The sequence below is a fragment of the Pleurodeles waltl genome, chromosome 6, assembly GCF_031143425.1.
Source record: "Pleurodeles waltl isolate 20211129_DDA chromosome 6, aPleWal1.hap1.20221129, whole genome shotgun sequence".
NCBI lineage: Eukaryota > Metazoa > Chordata > Amphibia > Caudata > Salamandridae > Pleurodeles > Pleurodeles waltl.
In genome coordinates this window covers 1,368,686,104-1,368,704,420 of record NC_090445.1, presented here as the reverse complement: position 1 = coordinate 1,368,704,420, position 18,317 = coordinate 1,368,686,104, and the positions used below count along the sequence as shown (strand labels likewise).

Sequence of the window (18,317 nt, the reverse complement as noted above, 5' to 3'; positions counted from 1 at the left end):
CCAAGTAATAGCGCTCTTCTGCAATAAGGTACAAAAGTGACATACCCATCAAAACTACTACAAGTTTAGAATTTTGCAGCCCTTGCCACACTATCTCTACAGAACCCTCTACAGGGGACTAAGGTGAGGATAGAATGGCTGATGGAGTTAAGCGGCAAGAGCAATGCGTTCTTTCCCCTGTATGGACCTCTTCACAACTAAAAGGACCTCTAACTACAATATTTCAGCTTCATGAAATCTCTAAATATTTGCAGGCCACAATGCATTTAATTGCTTCACGACTCAGTTCTACCTGCACCAGAAACAGTAATAAAAACAATACCTTTAAATAAAATTGAACATTACAAAATTAACTTTAACATGTATACAAATTCCAAGTGTGCAAAACTGTAGGTAGGTGACTTTAAACACTGCAAGTTATACGTTTGCAGAGATTTATTTTTTTTCATAAGAAAATCAGGCAAACAAATGAAACAATATGGAACATGGTTATATGCAGGGAGATTTTTGAGCTCAAAAAGCTCAAAAAAGGTTTCCACGGTATAGGTCTGTAGGCTAATGCACCAGCACTTAGTCTAAAACAACTGTCATTTTTAATCTCATACTTGGGATCTGCCTTTTACCCTCTTACGTGGGCTTGACTTTTTCCCACTTTCAAGGAATTAGTGTGACCCCTTTCATCAAACTTGTCCTCTCCTGGCCACTGGGCCAACTAGCCTTCAGGTCACAGAGTGTTCTATGAAGACTTGTTTGAACGACTTTTCAAGTTTAATTTAGAAAAAAAATCTAGAGGCTTTACCATACCTCGTTCTACTAACTCAATAGGAAACTAGATTTTCCTCGTCATTCAGGTAATTTTCTCCTGCATAACAAATCAGAAGTCTCACACAGAAAAAAAAAAACAGAAAAAAAAAAAAAAAAAAAAAAACACACAATTGCTTAACAGGACCCTGCAAAAGAAACCAAAACAATTACATACCACAACAACCTTTAACTGATTTGGCACAAATTATCAACTCTATGGACTTGTTTAATTTCCAAACTAGTACAGCTCATGGCACAACCGCTGACACTACTACTTATACAAGGGATTTGGGGTGATAAGATGCTACAATGCACAATACCACTACAAAAAAAATCTCTTGGTGCTTAACAGGGGTTAGTAATAACTGAAAGTATCAAAAATAGGTTATGTGGAGTCTGCCTAAATTGTCACCTTAGTCTACTGAGCCAGCCTACTAGTGGCAACATTGTAACAATGCGGTCAGGATAGGTTTTAACAGGACTGACTGACATAAGGACTCTCAAAGTCTGGGCTCACAACCCTGGAGGACAGCTGAGCTAGGGCCTAACACTTGTTGAAGTTTAAAAATAATGTGTGCTTTCAAACTAGCACTAAATAGACATGGCTACCACTGAGCGCACTCTCGAGAAAGCACGGAAGTGCCCAACACAAAATGTTGGTTGTCCCCAGAACGGAGACAGTTAACATTCTAAAAATGGGCAGAACCTTTATCTCCCAGTAGTGTAACACTGTCACAGGCACGGCAAAGCACGGACAGCTGACTACCGCTGGACCCTTAAATTGGCAGATGCTTAATTAGTCATCGACAACTTCAGGTACAGAGTAAGAAGTCTTTTTGTGTGGAACTTGGACATTATTATCTTGCATAGGTGTAAAACAACTAAGGTAAGCAAACCCACACTCCGTACTACAGCAGACGTTAAGGCTCAGTCAGTGATAAAGTTCACACAGGTCTCCTAAGCAAATACTCAGCTGTCACTTGCAGGATTGGAAAATTAGTTTATCCTAATAATTCCAAGACCAGACAGGGCAAAAAAGTTTGACATATTGATGACTGTACTTACCCAGAGATCCCAAAGTGTTCGCCCAAAGTGCCCCTTGTCTCGTCACCATGTTTAAAATCCTAGTTAAGAAAGAATTCGGTTAAATATTGTCTTTTCATGTCATTAATAACTGTCAAAAAGATTTATGTTCTTTAAAATAAAAATAAAAAAACACTTGTAGGGTAGAAAGTATAGACTAGCATTAAGCCAATTAAAAAGTGACAATGAACAGACAGTTTTGTAAAATTAAAGACAGCTGACGATACCAGCCGACGTGTTTCTACGGAGTATATTAAGTAACACCAACATAAAAAATAAAAAAATAAAAAAAAAAACAGTACAAAAAAAATTGTACACAGAAAGGTAAGATATCAGGATAACACCAAGGCTAGGCAACTATGCTTGTGGAACGTAAGCCCACTGCACTTTGGCAATGTATCACACTCTTTGTTTCCTCATTCTAACCTACCAAGTATGTTTTCCTCTGTTAAGGAGCCAATGTTATAGGTCCTCTAATAGATGCAGCTTTGGATTGCTGTGGCCCATGTTTGAGAATCTACTGGACAGTAGGGTTCCACTGAAAATTGTAATAGTTTCATCACGGGTGACTACAGACTTCACAATCAATCCACGACACGAACAGCCGTAGAGGAGCACTGTACAGACCTTGTTTACTCTCAGTCCATAGAGCAGTGTGTCTATAGACTCCCCCTTTTAAATCCATATAGTCTGTCACAATTCAGTTCTGCCCGAGTTCGCAAACCAGAAAGCCTTAGATGTGTAGATTAATAATGAACCCCCTAAAGTGTCCTAATTTGCAGGTCCGTGTTTTTCTTTTTTTTAGTTCTGAGGATGGTAAAGGCTCCTCATTGCCAGGGATAGTGGCAGTTTGAGGTTACATATCACAGGTGCATGCCTAGTTTTGAATTCATATTCTCTTAAAACATGTCCATCATCCACAATCTACATCAGTGAGAGAACTCCTACTGAGAGCATCATCCCCATCTAGCTTAGAGTGATATAAATCTCATGCATCCTCTGTAGAAGATGCTGACTCTACCCTCCTCACGCTAGGTTTGTTCATCCCTTTGTGAAAATCTGGGCTGCAGATCTGGTCTTCAAACAGGCCAGTCATGACCTCACCGACTAGAGTTGGACTATCCCAACCACCAACTCTTTCTTGTAAGAGCGGTTTCAGTACTCTGTTATTCCACTCTCTGCCCCATCATGGTAGCCTTTGACAAATTATGCAGTCCTCACCACAAGGGTACTGTCTCCATTAACTCAGATGATGGAGCCACAGTACCCTCCACACAATGCTGTATTCTATTGCCACTCCCAGAATACCCGGCTGACTGGGCTGGAGAACCCGAGGACTGCAACTAAAATTGCATCATAAGTACAAAGTACTCGACCTCCTGATGACTCATGTTCCGCTCAGGAGAACCACTGCTGGTGATCACAGATGAAGAACCCAGAAAAGTGAGAAGGTAGGTTCCCTATACAATAATAGTCCTGTATCTGAAAACATCCGAAAGGTCCAGTAAGCATTGGCCAAGACAATAGTCTGATGTTAATGCTGTAACACATAGAATCATAGGCATACATACAAAAAAAGTTTGCATATGTTAGCAGAATTAAGCAAGAAGCTAAAATGTTGGCAATGTTTATTATTTGCTAAATAATAAGTAAGCAGGTTTGTAAGCAAGAGAGTTATAATAGTTTATTATACAAACTCTAGGGTGATTATGCTTATTCTGTGACAAGGTTAATTTGAATGCGTTGGCTAATGTAATGACTACATTGAATATCATCAATAAGTTAATATAATCAACAAATTGTTTTCGCAAAAACAATTCACGTAACTGAACCCATTTATGGTGTTTTTACAGTCGATGCATGTTCACCAGTCGACATTATTAAGATAGTGTTACTAATGTTTCCAATGAGCTAATCTTGATTGTTATTGTTGAACTTTGTTATGTCAGACAAATAGCCGAAAAGTCGAACAAACCCAAATTGCACAGCACTACAGTGGCTTTGGGCCATCACGACCTACCAATAAGGAACACTGCTGCACTGACCGCTTGCAACAATGAAGGACTGTGCTTGGAAATTAGGTCTGTTTATTTAGGACTAACTGGCAGCTTGCAATTCCCAAAAGTGGCAGACCCAAAACGCCCATTCCAAATATAGGTTGAACCACTTTTTATACGAAAAGCTGTGATAAGGCAACATAAAGACAATTAGGCATATATTTTGCCATAGTTCATGGATGCAGACCACAATGGGAGCAACAGAAACAGAAGGCAGAACTATACTCTGAGCCCACAGATTTCAATTTAAACACACATAGCAGTAGGACATTATTAATGTTAAAGATGCATGGCGTCGGAAAATCCAACTAGTTAATTAGGAGCGGATGCCAGACACATAAAACAGGTCTACATATCTGGGCTGCTTGAGGGGTTTTCTTTTTTTGAGACTGGGTTCCCCTCTTGGATCAGGTCACCCCCAAAGTCTCACAAGTTCACGAATTTTATTTTTTAGCTTTGAAAAAGGGGATAATTTCATGAGATTATAGGCGGCTATCTTGAGTCAGACCCTCCTAACCTACAGGGGAAAAAAAAACAAAAAACTTAATAAGGTGACCATTTTAGAGTCAGGAATGAGAATGGAGTGGAAGTCATCGTATGTTATTAGAAGTAATAATAAATTGGGACATTTTTAATCGTTAAGACATTTTGTAGAGCATCCTTAATGTTCATTTCATTGATCTACAAAAAAAAAAAAAAATCAGAGAACATCTTAAATTTAGTGAATGTTGTAATTTAAAGAGTCATTATATAAAAATTAAAACCTATTTAAGAGATGGAGATAGAATTTAAGTATTTTCGTGGCATGGCACAGCTGAAGAATGCCCGACCTTACGCGCAAGCACTTACCACTTCTAAACAGCCTTATGGCTGTATCATGTGAGTGCACCATACGGGCTAAGTAAGCCACCATGTTTTCCTGTTACTATTACCATATTTCACAATTAAGATTGTTACGGGTTGAAGTGAGCTCTGATGAAAGCAGTGGACCCAGTGGGACTCAAAGGCACAGCTGAAAAATATAGACGAGCAGGGTCTCGGATAAATAAAACTCAGCTGTAGCTACCAATTTTTAACTGTGCCAGGGGCCTAAAAAATAAAGGGATACAGGAGTAGCCTCGAGCATTTTTTATTAGACACATATAACCGAGGATTGTTTAAGCATCTTTAGACACTTATACAACCAAGAATTATTAAAGTGCTCCCTGCACTGAGGTGAAGCCTATCCCGGCACATTATTCCAGGATAAGACCAGATGATGAAGAATGCTGCCAATCAAGCGGGCGAGAGTCCTTTTACACAGTAGGTGGGTATCTCATAGCTGTTTTCACACACCATTTCCTATAGAGAACAGCTTTGTGATTCCTTAGTTATATGTCAGGGCAGAAGGGCGGATTTACAATCCGTTGTATCCCGCTCATCCCTTTTGTGAAGTGTGTAAAAATCGGACAGACCGACCCAACAGGGTTCCATGTACAATATACTTCTTGTAGTGGAAGGCAATTTTTTTTAAAGTTTCTTCCTTGGAAGAAAAAAAAATCGTGTATTGCAACACATGCATTTCACTTTAGGTGATACTATCAAGAGGTAGCATGGAAAACAAATGCTCTTGAGAATTTTTTTTTATATAGTGAAATAGAGGAGAATTGTGCAGTAGAAAGTATAAACCATCAAGTGAGACCAAAAAAAAAAAAAAATTACTTGGCATTTCCTGTTCGAACGACAACAGCCAAGACTGGACAGCTGCCAGTATGTCTCATGGCTCTGGGGAAGGACCAGACTACAGAACTAAAAAAATGTTTTAAAACAAATAACTTTATTTAGACCATAACCTATTAAACCATAATATTAGCATACAGATGAAAACATTTTTTATAATCTTAATACAATAGTTAAAAAGAGCTAACATAATAAAATGTGATTTGCATAACTTAAATAGCATTCTAAGCTTACATTTGGTTTAGTTATGTAGTGTGCCCCCTTGCACCTTCACAAAAAAAAAAATGCTTCTCCGATAAGCTTTACTGAGAAGAAAAAAACATCACGAGGAGCTTTTCCTTTTTACGGGTTCCCTTAAATGGTATTATACCAGAACAAAACACAGTAAACCTGTATAGGGAATGGTAAAATCCTTTTGTCATTTCAGCTCAGAACGGCTAGGATTTGCGAAACCTATGCTTAAAGACTTTGCTGGAACATGGCAAAAGGATTGTTTACATTCAACCCGCTGCAGTTAATTAATTAAACTAAACTTATGCTTAAATGTGACAGAAAAGCAGAAATGCGAGAAGCCGTGATGTACTGTGCCACGAAAAAAAAAAAAAAAAAAAGGGGGGGGGGGGGGGGGACATCTCTTCACCAGAAGACAGGGAACTACCTACCAGTTACCCCAATTGGTGTTTTGCAAGATTTATGTGGCACTCTAAGCTTGCAAGCATTTGTTTAGACATGTTTTTTTTTGCAAACGACACATTGTATTTCAAAGTTCAGAAATGAAAGCGGACTCTGCTGACACGCAGGAAAGTCAGAAATCGCAGTAATCTCAGTGCAGCGAGAAACAATGCTATCATTGTGCAAACGCAGTGTTTTAGAGTGCTGACTTCGGCAAGTTAGTAGAAGTGATATCTGGCTTTATCAGTATGCTAGGCTTGTAAAGCAGCGTTCTTATTTAATTAGCGGCTATATAGCCGTGCTGAACGTCAGAAAGCTAGTGCCAACAGGAACTTGTAAAGTTTCTGCATAATGTAGCAGTTCTGATGGAATCCACTCATTCATTAAATCACTGAAAGCCAATTTTTATATCCCATTTTGAGCTGGTTGAGATCGGACACTGAACTATATTCAGCGGAGAAATGCAAAAGCTGTAACTGCAACCAATGACTCCACCCATTTAAAGCTACTTACGGACCTAATACTTGAGGAACACTTTGGCTGTTTAAACACAACATCCAGCTAAGCGCTGGGTTCTCCTAGATACCCATTACATTGGTTCCACTTATTAAACTATTTCTCCTTCATAACCAACTGTCGATGACACACAATATTCTTAAAGTTCACATATTCCCAGGTTCAGTACTCTCCTACTACCAGTCGCTTAGCATTTACCTTTTAACCTCAGAGAACTCTTGTCCAATGGCACCTTATGCAGTGTTTTCCCTTAATCTACCGACCTTTTTTCAGTTTTTTTTTTATGCCTTTACTCGATTATTTTCAACCCAGAACTTTTATTCACAAGTCCCACATGTACGAGCAACCACCTTTGCTCTGTTCAATTTCTGTACTGAGTTCGGTACTAGGCACGCTGTCCTACATCCTGGGTTGTAAGACTTAAAAATGCTTACGCTGCTAAAGTTTATCTGCCGTGTCACGTTTGACTACCTGTTAATTCAAAATTACAACTAAATGATATGTTAACAGTTATCACATACGATGCATTTACCTATCGCAATGACCCTAACACGCCCTTCATATTACTAATATCCTAATGACCCATAACCCACCCTTCATATTACCAATGACACCCGAGAAAACTATCTTTAAACACTTTCTATTGAATTGTGTTGTAACAAACAATAACAGGCAGCACATGTAAGTTCTATGTCAATACTTGAAGGTAAGCTTCGCATAAGTATTTCAGCATTAAAGCAATACATCTGTATCATACCCGTTTACCTAGGTTTATGATCCACGTGTTTCCACCCCAAATCGACTTGCACTTGTTAGGGCAACCCTATGCCAATTATATTTCTTCTCCATTCATGCATGTCCAGCTATCACTAAAAGACATTCAGTAAGTGGTGGTGGTGGTGAGTTACTCAGCCAGTGTTGTGCAATGACCCTTTGGCCAACAAGCATCCCACTCTGAATAACTCAGAATAGTAATGTGGGCCTTCCAAATCACCCATGATTCCTAGTAGAGCCATTTTAGGTTATAGTTCAATCCGTTGTATCAGTACTTCCATTAGTGTTACTTCTACTGAATGCCCAAATCGCCTAAACTTAGGAAGATCTAAACAAGAAAGAAATCGGGGTACCCTTTGGACAACGGTGAGAACTACAATTGGAATTTACACATCTTTGCTAGACACTTTGGGTAATAATCCATAGGAACTCAATTAATCTAGAATGGGCTGAGTCTAATGGAGACAAACTGAAACTACAGGTGCACGGAGAGGCAATTTGGTCTACACCATTTCTCTTCCCACTGCACGCTTAGTGCTGTGAAGAGATCCGGTCAAGTAATTTTGAGTGAGGCGTATACCCTTCCTACTCCTTTTCCACAAAGCAGACCCACTATTATTTTGCCTTTGGGATGTTTCTTTAATTTAGGTTGAAACTTATTCTAGAACCTGTCTCAGTTGTACATAAGAAGAACTGGTACCGATGAAGTCTAAACTCTTCACAGTGTTATGAAGGATTTCCCAAGTCCCTGAAATCCCCGATATTTGAGCTACAAATTAGGTCCCATTGCTTAAATCCCAGGAGTGCTAACACCTGCGGGATATCTCCTTTTCCACAGTAGAGCGTTGTTTTTTTTTCAATTATTCATATGTTCCCTCTCAAGGCAGAGAAAGGGACTTTAGTGGGTGTGGGTAAGGACTTACTTGTTGTGACCCCATAAAGGAAATCAAGTGTAGATGGACTGCAATGTCACCCCAGCTCAAAGAGTATCATTTAAAGCTGGTAATAGGGTGATCTAATAGTACAGATGCACGTTTGTGATTTTTAACTGTTGTATGGCGGATAAAAACACTTATCCAATGAAATCCTATACTACTTCCCACCCCACAAGAAAGAACAGGACGCCATCACCACCCATCACAAATGTGTGTTCTGGAATATCACATGGAGTCTGAGGGCCATCTAGCCCGTGGTGGAACTCAGGAAGGCACTCCCAGTCTTCAGAACCTTATAAAAGTGCAATGAAGTGGGTGTGAGGTTAAGATCTAAACGTATTGTTGGATCCACCAAAATTAAATTCATGTGTATTTAAAAGCTTTGGTCTTCATTTTAAACTGTTGGCAACTCAGCAATATCAATTCCCCTTCAACTGTGAAGAGACTCACTTGACCATCAATAGGTGACTGCTCCACAGAGGTCCAGAATGGTCCTTACCCTGTCAAACGTCCATTCTGGAGAGCAGAAAAAAGTAAAACCCCATACACATATAAAAATCATCTTGGAAGCAATGCAGTAAAATGCCTTTTCTAATCCAAGCAGCCCGTGGTTCACTCATGAAGACAAACCGCAGTTGCGATAGACTTCCCCCACAACAGCCCCACATGAGTAACCCTTTAGATAGGGAAGCTGTTGGACATGACTACAGTTATCTATGTAGCGCTTTGGATGAAAGTGAAAAATTCATTTCATGCAATATCTTCCCAGAGAAGCCCTAGAACAAGGAATCAAAAGCTTTGCTTATTGCTCTTTCCAGGTATCAAGCTATCTACATTTATTAATGTTATAAGCCAGTTTGAAAAGTCTTGTTTGGGTCTGGGAGATTGGGTAATGTTAATGAGAGCCTCAACAACCCCGCTCTCACCATTATAAGCTGATGCAGCTTCCAAAACATTAAAAACACGTTTTTCACCTGTGTTGGTATGGGTTCAGTGGCGCTTTTTTGAAAGATTCTAGACAGATTTTAATCTTCATTTAGGATTTTTTTTGTCCAAGTTAACCAGTAGAATGAGTTTTCTGCTATAATATTTAAATTGATTGAAAATGAGCTTCACGTGGATATGTGTTTTGTGTTATAAAGAGAGCCATTTATCAAACTGTAGATGCTCCTTCGGTCTGTTTGAGACATTTCTCCTTTGTGTGTATCCAGGTTATAATGGATAGACCCTGTAACACTTGCTGTATTAATAACTGTTTTGCTATGGCCCCAGGTAACACATTTCCCACGTCATCCGGACATGTAATATTCTCTACAGGGCTACATATTGTGCGTCTAGAAAGAGCTCAAGCCTTTCTTGGTTTATGACATACACACATCCTCGGTTTGGGGTTTTGCAAGCATCTCGAAATTAAATCAGTAAGTTTTGGGAGGCAAATTTTATATGGATAATTTCTACCCCAGTGCATGATAACTGTCCCAACCTAGGTATATGCTTAGTACTTCTAGAAGGCTAACAAGCAACCTAAGGAAATAAAAGTGATTAAAAAAAAAAAATATATATATATATATATATATATATATATATATATATATATATATATATATATATATATATATATATATATATATATATATCGGATTTCATCTAGAGGGGAGGACATTTTACTGGTTTCCAATCACTTGTCACCAACATGAATTCCCTTGGACTGTCTCAAGAGGGTGCAGGCCAGGCTCCTATTTCATCTGATTCAGCTATTTAAGTCAGGCATAACAGCAAACCTGCCGCCGCCTCACAATGGAGACAAAGCACTGCAAAGACAAAGACAAGGTGTAAGGAAATGCCTCCTTGGCATGGTTACCCCCTGACTTTTTGCCTTTGCTGATGCTATGTTTTGAATAGAAAGTGTGCTGAGGCCTGCTAACCAGGCCCCAGCACCAGTGTTCTTTCCCTAACCTGTACTTTTGATTCCACAATTGGCACACCCTGGCATCCAGATAAGTCCCTTGTAAGTGGTACCCCTGGTACCAAGGGCCCTGATGCCAAGGAAGGTCTCTAAGGGCTGCAGCATGTCTTATGCCACCCTGGAGACCCCTCACTCAGCACAGACACACTGCTTACCAGCTTGTGTGTGCTAGTAAGAACAAAATGTGTAAGTCGACATGGCACTCCCCTCAGGGTGCCATGCCAGCCTCTCACTGCCTATGCAGTATAGGTAAGACACCCCTCTAGCAGGCCTTACAGCCCTAAGGCAGGGTGCACTATACCATAGGTGAGGGCACCAGTGCATGAGCACTGTGCCCCTACAGTGTCTAAACCAAACCTTAGACATTGTAAGTGCAGGGTAGCCATAAGAGTATATGGTCTGGGAGTCTGTCAAACACGAACTCCACAGCACCATAATGGTTACACTGAAAACTGGGAAGTTTGGTATCAAACTTCTCAGCACAATAAATGCACACTGATGCCAGTGTACATTTTATTGTAAACTACACCCCAGAGGGCACCTTAGAGGTGCCCCCTGAAACCTTAACCGACTATCTGTGAAGGCTGACTGGTTCCAGCAGCCTGCCACACTAGCGACATGTTGCTGGCCCCATGGGGAGAGTGCCTTTGTCACTCTGAGGCCAGTAACAAAGCCTGCACTGGGTGGAGATGCTAACACCTCCCCCAGGCAGGAGCTGTAACACCTGGCGGTGAGCCTCAAAGGCTCCCCCCTTTGTCACAGCACCGCAGGACACTCCAGCTAGTGGAGTTGCCCGCCCCCTCCGGCCACGGCCCCCACTTTCGGCGGCAAGGCTGGAGGAAACAAAGAAAACAACAAGGAGGAGTCACTGGCCAGTCAGGACAGCCCCTAAGGTGTCCTGAGCTGAAGTGACTAACTTTTAGAAATCCTCCATCTTGCAGATGGAGGATTCCCCCAATAGGATTAGGGATGTGACCCCCTCCCCTTGGGAGGAGGCACAAAGATGGTGTACCCACCCTCAGGGCTAGTAGCCATTGGCTACTAACCCCCCAGACCTAAACACGCCCTTAAATTTAGTATTTAAGGGCTCCCCTGAACCTAAGAATTTAGATTCCTGCAACTTACCTGAAGAAGAAGACTGCTGAGCTGAAAAACCCCTGCAGAGGAAGAACAGAAGACTGCTGAGCTGAAAAACCCCTGCAGAGGAAGAACAGAAGACACCAACTGCTTTGGCCCCAGTCCTACCGGCCCGTCTCCTGCCTTCCAAAAGAAACCTGCTCCAGCGACGCTTTCCAAGGGACCAGCGACCTCTGAATCCTCTGAGGACTGCCCTGCTTCAAGAAAGACTAGAAACTCCCGAGGACAGCGGCACTGCTCCAAAAGAACTGCAACTTTGTTTCAAGGAGCAGATTTAAGGACCCCTGCAACTCCCCGCAAGAAGTGTGAGACTTGCAACACTGCACCCGGCGACCCAGACTCGACTGGTGGAGCAACAACGCTTCAGGGAGGACCCTCCGGCGACTCTACGACTGAGTAACCAAAGTTGTCCCCCCTGAGCTCCCACAGCGACGCCTGCAGAGGGAATCCCCAGGCTCCCGCTGACCGCGACTGTCTGAACTCCATTTCCCGACGGCTGGAAAAGACCCTGCACCCGCAGCCCCCAGCACCTGAAGGATCGGAACTTCTGTGCAGGAGTGACCCCCCCCAGGAGGCCCTCTCCCTTGCCCAGGTGGTGGCTACCCCGAGGAGCACCCCCCCCCCCCCCCCTTGCCTGCATCGCTGAAGAGACCCCTTGGTCTCTCATTGAAAACCATTACAAACCCGACGCGTGTTTGCACACTGCACCCGGCCGCCCCCGCGCTGCTGAGGGTGTACTTTCTGTGTGGACTTGTGTCCCCCCCGGTGTCCTACAAAACCCCCCTGGTCTACCCTCCGAAGACGCGGGTACTTACCTGCTGGCAGACTGGAACCGGGGCACCCCCTTCTCTCCACTGAAGCCTATGTGTTTTGGGCACCTCTTTGACCTTTGCACCTGACCGGCCCTGAGCTGCTGGTGTGATAACTTTGGGGTTGCTCTGAACCCCCAACGGTGGGCTACCTTGGACCAAAAACTGAAACCTGTAAGTGACTTACTTACCTGTTAAAACTAACAATAACTTACCTCCCCCAGGAACTGTGAAAATTGCACTGTGTCCACTTTTAAAACAGCTATTTGTGTTTTATGTAAAAAGTATACATGCTACTGAAATGATTCAAAGTTCCTAAAGTACTTACCTGCAATACCTTTCAAATGAGATATTACATGTAAAATTTGAACCTGTGGTTCTTAAAATAAACTAAGAAAAGATATTTTTCTAACACAAAACCTATTGGCTGGATTTGTCTCCGAGTGTGTGTTCCTCATTTATTGCCTGTGTGTATGTACAACAAATGCTTAACACTACTCCTTTGATAAGCCTACTGCTCGACTACACTACCACAAAATAGAGCATTAGTATTCTCTTTTTGCCACTATCTTACCTCGAAGGGGAACCCTTGGACTCTGTGCATGCTATTCCTTACTTTGAAATAGCACATACAGAGCCAACTTCCTACACAAGGCATGCTTCCGTTATGCAGTTATCAGCTATCCTTTGTCAGTGCAGCATACACCCAACGTGGCAACACCATGCAGCCATGTGCAAATCTTTATTCTTTCATGGAAATGTCTGGTGCATAGAACAGATGCAATTTTCTGCTCACAGCTGTAAGCCCCATACACTATAAAGGCGGGAAGTTAAATATATAGGTTGAAGCAAGGGATGGCTACAAAAGATATTAAAGCATGCAGTACCATTGGGCATTCCCAGTCGTAAGAACAGGTAGGCCGTTTTCAGTGCATTGATTTGTATACGTTTACCCAGCACAAGAGGTCACCCTGGGATCTACTGAAGTGTAGGTGCAGCACAATCCGCATTTTACTCTCCAAGCAACAGTTTCATCACCAGCAGAGATAAGCGAGCGAAATGACACCATGGCACAGCAATCCCAATCAGAGTTTAGTAGGCATTTTAGAGAAGAAACACTTACAAAAAGTAATATAAATGTATGCTTCCAGACTAGAACTGAACAGTCATAGATACCATTCCGTGCACTCTCTAGGAAGCATGCCGCTGCCAAACACTGGAGTCAACTGCCACCAGAACGGTGAAAGTGACACCAGAATAAAGTGTCAGCGTCTCAATCTACCAGCAATGTAACACCGTCAAAAGCACAGTGATGCAAGGACAGCTGACTATTGCTGGGGCTAGAGAAAGTGCAGGCTTATTCTACCTCAGGCTTGTGTTGCAAACTGGGGCTGAGCAAATAATGCCTACTCTCCACACATCTCAACAGGGTTACATTTTCAATGGTGCCAAAGAAATGTGGTATACATAATGGCGAGGCATCAGCTGAAAACGCATGATAACATTTCTCCGAAAAAAAGCAAACACTTCTAATATAGTACTCTGCTTACTATTCGTCTACATGTACAATGTAGAATTTAAGAAGTCAGGATGGGAAGCTTCCCTCAACATACATTTTACAGGACCAATCTCGTTTCTAAGTCGAGGTCTCAAAAATTCAGAACAGGTCTCTCTCCTGAAGAGCCAGCCATATACTTCCATTTATAGGATTATAGCTGAACGCTTTGTGACCTGCTTGATGCTTACATAATGTCCTCGGGTGAACTGTAACAATGCAGTGCCTTCTGCTGGACTGGCCAGCATTCAGAAAGATGGAATGAAAATGTCACTTACCCAGTGTACATCTGTTCGTGGCATCAGTCGCTGGAGATTCACATGTTCTGCATAGCTCGCCATCTAGTGTTGGGTCGGAGTGTTACAAGTTGTTTTTCTTCGAAGAAGTCTTTCGAGTCATGGGACCGAGTGACTCCTCCTTCTGTCTCCATTGCGCATGGGCGTCGACTCCATCTTCGATTGTTTTCCCCGCAGAGGGTGAGGTAGGAGTTGTGTTGTAGTAATAGTGCCCATGCAATGGAGTGACTAAGTATGTACCTATTTAAGGTTAAAATAATATATATACAAATGTACAAAATTGAAGCTAACTTCCAAACTGCTACAGGCTCCCGGGGAGGTGGGTGGGCACATGTGAATCTCCAGCGACTGATGCCACGAACAGATGTACACTGGGTAAGTGACATTTTCAGTTCGATGGCATCTGTCGCTGTAGATACACATGTTCTGCATAGACTAGTAAGCAGTTATCTCCCCAAAAGCGGTGGCTCAGCCTGTAGGAATGGAAGTGGTTTGAAATAATGTTCTTAACACGGCTTGACCTACTGTGGCTTGCTGTGCGGATAACACATCTACACAGTAGTGCTTGGTGAACGTGTGTGGCGTAGACCATGTGGCTGCCTTACATATTTCTTGCATTGGGATGTTCCCTAGAAAGGCCATGGTAGCACCTTTTTTTCTGGTTGAGTGTGCCCTTGGTGTAATGGGCAGTTGTCGTTTTGCTTTAAGGTAGCAGATTTGGATGCATTTAACTATCCATCTGGCTATACCTTGTTTTGATATTGGGTTTCCTGCATGAGGTTTTTGGAATGCAATAAATAGTTGTTTAGTCTTTCTGATGTTTTTCGTTCTGTCAATGTAGTACATTAATGCTCTTTTGACATCTAATGTATGTAGTGCCCTCTCAGCTACGGAATCTGGCTGTGGGAAGAACACTGGTAGTTCCACTGTTTGATTTAGGTGGAACGGTGAAATAACCTTTGGTAAAAATTTAGGATTAGTCCTTAGGACGACTTTATTTTTGTGTAGTTGTATAAAAGGTTCTTGTATTGTAAACGCCTGAATTTCGCTTACTCTTCTTAGAGATGTAAGGGCGATGAGAAATGCAACCTTCCAGGTTAGGAACTGTATTTCGCAAGAGTGCATGGGTTCAAAAGGTGGACCCATGAGTCTTGTTAAGACAACATTCAAGTTCCATGAAGGAACAGGTGGTGTTCTTGGTGGTATAATTCTTTTAAGGCCTTCCATGAATGCTTTAATGACTGGTATCCTATATAGGGAAGTTGAATAGGTAGTCTGCAGGTATGCAGATATTGCCGCAAGGTGTATTTTAATGGAAGAGAAGGCTAGGTTAGATTTTTGTAAGGGAAGCAAGTAACCCACTACGTCCTTTGGAGTTGCGTGTAAAGGTTGGATCTGATTATGATGGCAGTAGCAGACAAACCTCTTCCATTTACTTGCATAGCAGTGCCTAGTGGACGGCCTTCTGGCTTGCTTTATGACGTCCATACATTCTTGGGTAAGTTGTAAGTGTCCGAATTCTAGGATTTCAGGAGCCAGACTGCTAGATTCAGCGATAGTGGATCTGGATGTCTGATCTGTTGGTTGTGTTGTGTTAACAGATCCAGCCTGTTGGGCAATTTGATGTGGGGTACTACTGATAGGTCTAGCAGTGTTGTGTACCAGGGTTGCCTTGCCCAAGTTGGTGCTATTAAAATGAGTTTGAGTTTGTTTTGACTCAATTTGTTTACCAGATAAGGAAGGAGAGGGAGAGGAGGAAAAGCGTAGGCAAATATCCCTGACCAGTTCATCCATAGGGCATTGCCTTGGGACTGCCTGTGTGGCTATCTGGATGCGAAGTTTTGGCATTTTGCGTTCTCTTGTTGCAAACAAGTCTATTTGAGGTGTTCCCCAGAGTCTGAAGTAAGTGTTTAGAATTTGGGGGTGAATTTCCCATTCGTGGACCTGTTGGTGATCTCGAGAGAGATTGTCTGCAAGATGATTCTGGATCCCTGGAATAAACTGCGCTATTAGGCGAATGTGGTTGTGAATTGCCCATCGCCATATCTTCTGTGCTAGAAGGCTCAACTGCGTTGAGTGTGTCCCCCCCCTGTTTGTTTAGATAATACATTGTTGTCATGTTGTCTGTTTTGACAAGAATGTATTTGTGAGTTGTAATTGGTTGGAAAGCCCTTAATGCTTGAAAAACTGCTAGCATTTCTAGGTGATTTATATGCAGTTTTGTTTGATGTACGTTCCATTGTCCTTGTATGCTGTGTTGATCGAGGTGTGCTCCCCACCCTGTCATGGAAGCATCTGTTATTACGCATTGTGGCACTGGGTCTTGGAATGGCCGCCCTTTGTTTAAATTTATACTGTTCCACCATAGAAGCGAGAGGTAAGTTTGGCGGTCTATTAAGAAGGTGACCCTGTGCTTGTGACCATTGTGATGCTAGGCACTGTTGTAAGGGCCTCATGTGTAGTCTTGCGTTCGGGACAATGGCTATGCATGAAGACATCATGCCTAGGAGTTGTAATATCATCTTTGCTTGTATTGTTTGTGTTGGATACATGCGTTGTATGATCTTGTTGAAATTTTGAATTCTTTGTGGACTTGGAGTGGCTACTCCTTTTGTTGTGTCTATTATGGCTCCCAGGTATTGTTGTACTTTGCAAGGCAAAATGTTGGATTTTGCAAAGTTGACGGTGAACCCTAGTTTGTAAAGGGTTTGTATGATTTGATTTGTGTGTTGTAAGCACTTTGTTAGTGAATTGGTTTTGATTAGCCAGTCGTCTAGATACGGGAATACATGTATTTGCTGCCTTCTGATGTGTGCAGCCACTACTGCTAGACATTTTGTAAAGACTCTTGGTGCGGTTGTTAAACCAAAAGGCAATACTTTGAATTGGTAATGTATTCCTTTGAATACGAACCGTAGGCATTTCCTGTGCGACGGATGTATTGGTATATGGAAATACGCGTCTTTGAGGTCTAAGGTTGTCATGTAGTCCTGTAGTTTTAGCAATGGTAACACTTCTTGTAGCGTGACCATGTGAAAGTGGTCTGATTTGATGTAGGTGTTTAGTATTCTGAGGTCTAGGATTGGTCTCAGTGTTTTGTCCTTTTTTGGTATTAAGAAGTACAGTGAATAGACTCCTGTGTTTGTTTGGTACTAATTCGATTGCATTCTTTTGCAATAGTGCTTGAACTTCTATTTCCAGGAGTTCGGAATGTTGTTTTGATAAATTCTGTGCTTTTGGTGGTATGTTTGGAGGGAATTGTAGGAATTCTATGCAATAACCATGTTGGATAATTGCTAAGACCCAAGTGTCTGTAGTTATTTTCTCCCATGCTTTGTAATAATGACCTATTCTTCCCCCCACTGGTGTTGTGTGGAGGGGGTGAGTGACATCTGAGTCACTGCTTGGTTGTAGGGGTTTTTGGGCTTTGAAATTTTCCTCTACTCCTAGGGAATTGCCCTCCTCTGTATTGGCCCCGAAAGCCTCCCCTGTACTGTCCCTGGTAGCTGGACGGTGTTGCCTGCGAGGTGCTGGCTTGTGTGGCCTGACCCCGAAACCCCCCTCTAAAGGGTGTCTTGCGGAAGGGGCTGTAGGTTCCTCTGCTCTGCGGGGAGTAGAGCGCGCCCATGGCTTTAGCAGTGTCAGTGTCTTTTTTAAGTTTTTCGTTTGCCGTGTCCACTTCTGGTCCGAACAGTTGTTTTTCGTTGAATGGCATATTGAGCACTGCCTGCTGTATCTCTGGTTTGAACCCAGACGTTCTTAGCCATGCGTGCCTTCTAATGGTCACAGATGTATTAATTGTTCTTGCAGCTGTGTCTGCTGCGTCCATAGAAGAACGTATCTGGTTATTTGATATGTTCTGCCCTTCCTCAACCACCTGCTTTGCCCTCTTTTGTAGTTCCTTGGGAAGATGCTCGATGAGGTGTTGCATCTCATCCCAATGGGCTCTGTCATAGCGCGCAAGTAGTGCTTGAGAGTTAGCGATGCGCCACTG

At 42.3% G+C, this 18,317-nt stretch overlaps 1 protein-coding gene and 2 non-coding genes across 3 annotated transcripts in view; all 3 read right to left on the bottom strand.

Moving 5' to 3' along the window:
* Positions 1-18,317, bottom strand: part of LOC138300853 (mitochondrial import inner membrane translocase subunit Tim23-like) — a 51,751-nt gene that overhangs the window by 10,967 nt on the left and 22,467 nt on the right. Inside the window, exon 5 of the mRNA XM_069240668.1 lies at positions 1,870-1,928. Coding sequence (XP_069096769.1) covers positions 1,870-1,928 — 59 coding nt within the window. The remainder of the gene's footprint in view (positions 1-1,869; positions 1,929-18,317) is intronic.
* LOC138302276 (small nucleolar RNA SNORA74) lies at positions 1,374-1,577 on the bottom strand. The gene has a single exon (XR_011205365.1). It is a non-coding gene; the product is annotated as a small nucleolar RNA SNORA74 (small nucleolar RNA).
* LOC138302277 (small nucleolar RNA SNORA74) lies at positions 13,609-13,811 on the bottom strand. Its single transcript, XR_011205366.1, has one exon. It is a non-coding gene; the product is annotated as a small nucleolar RNA SNORA74 (small nucleolar RNA).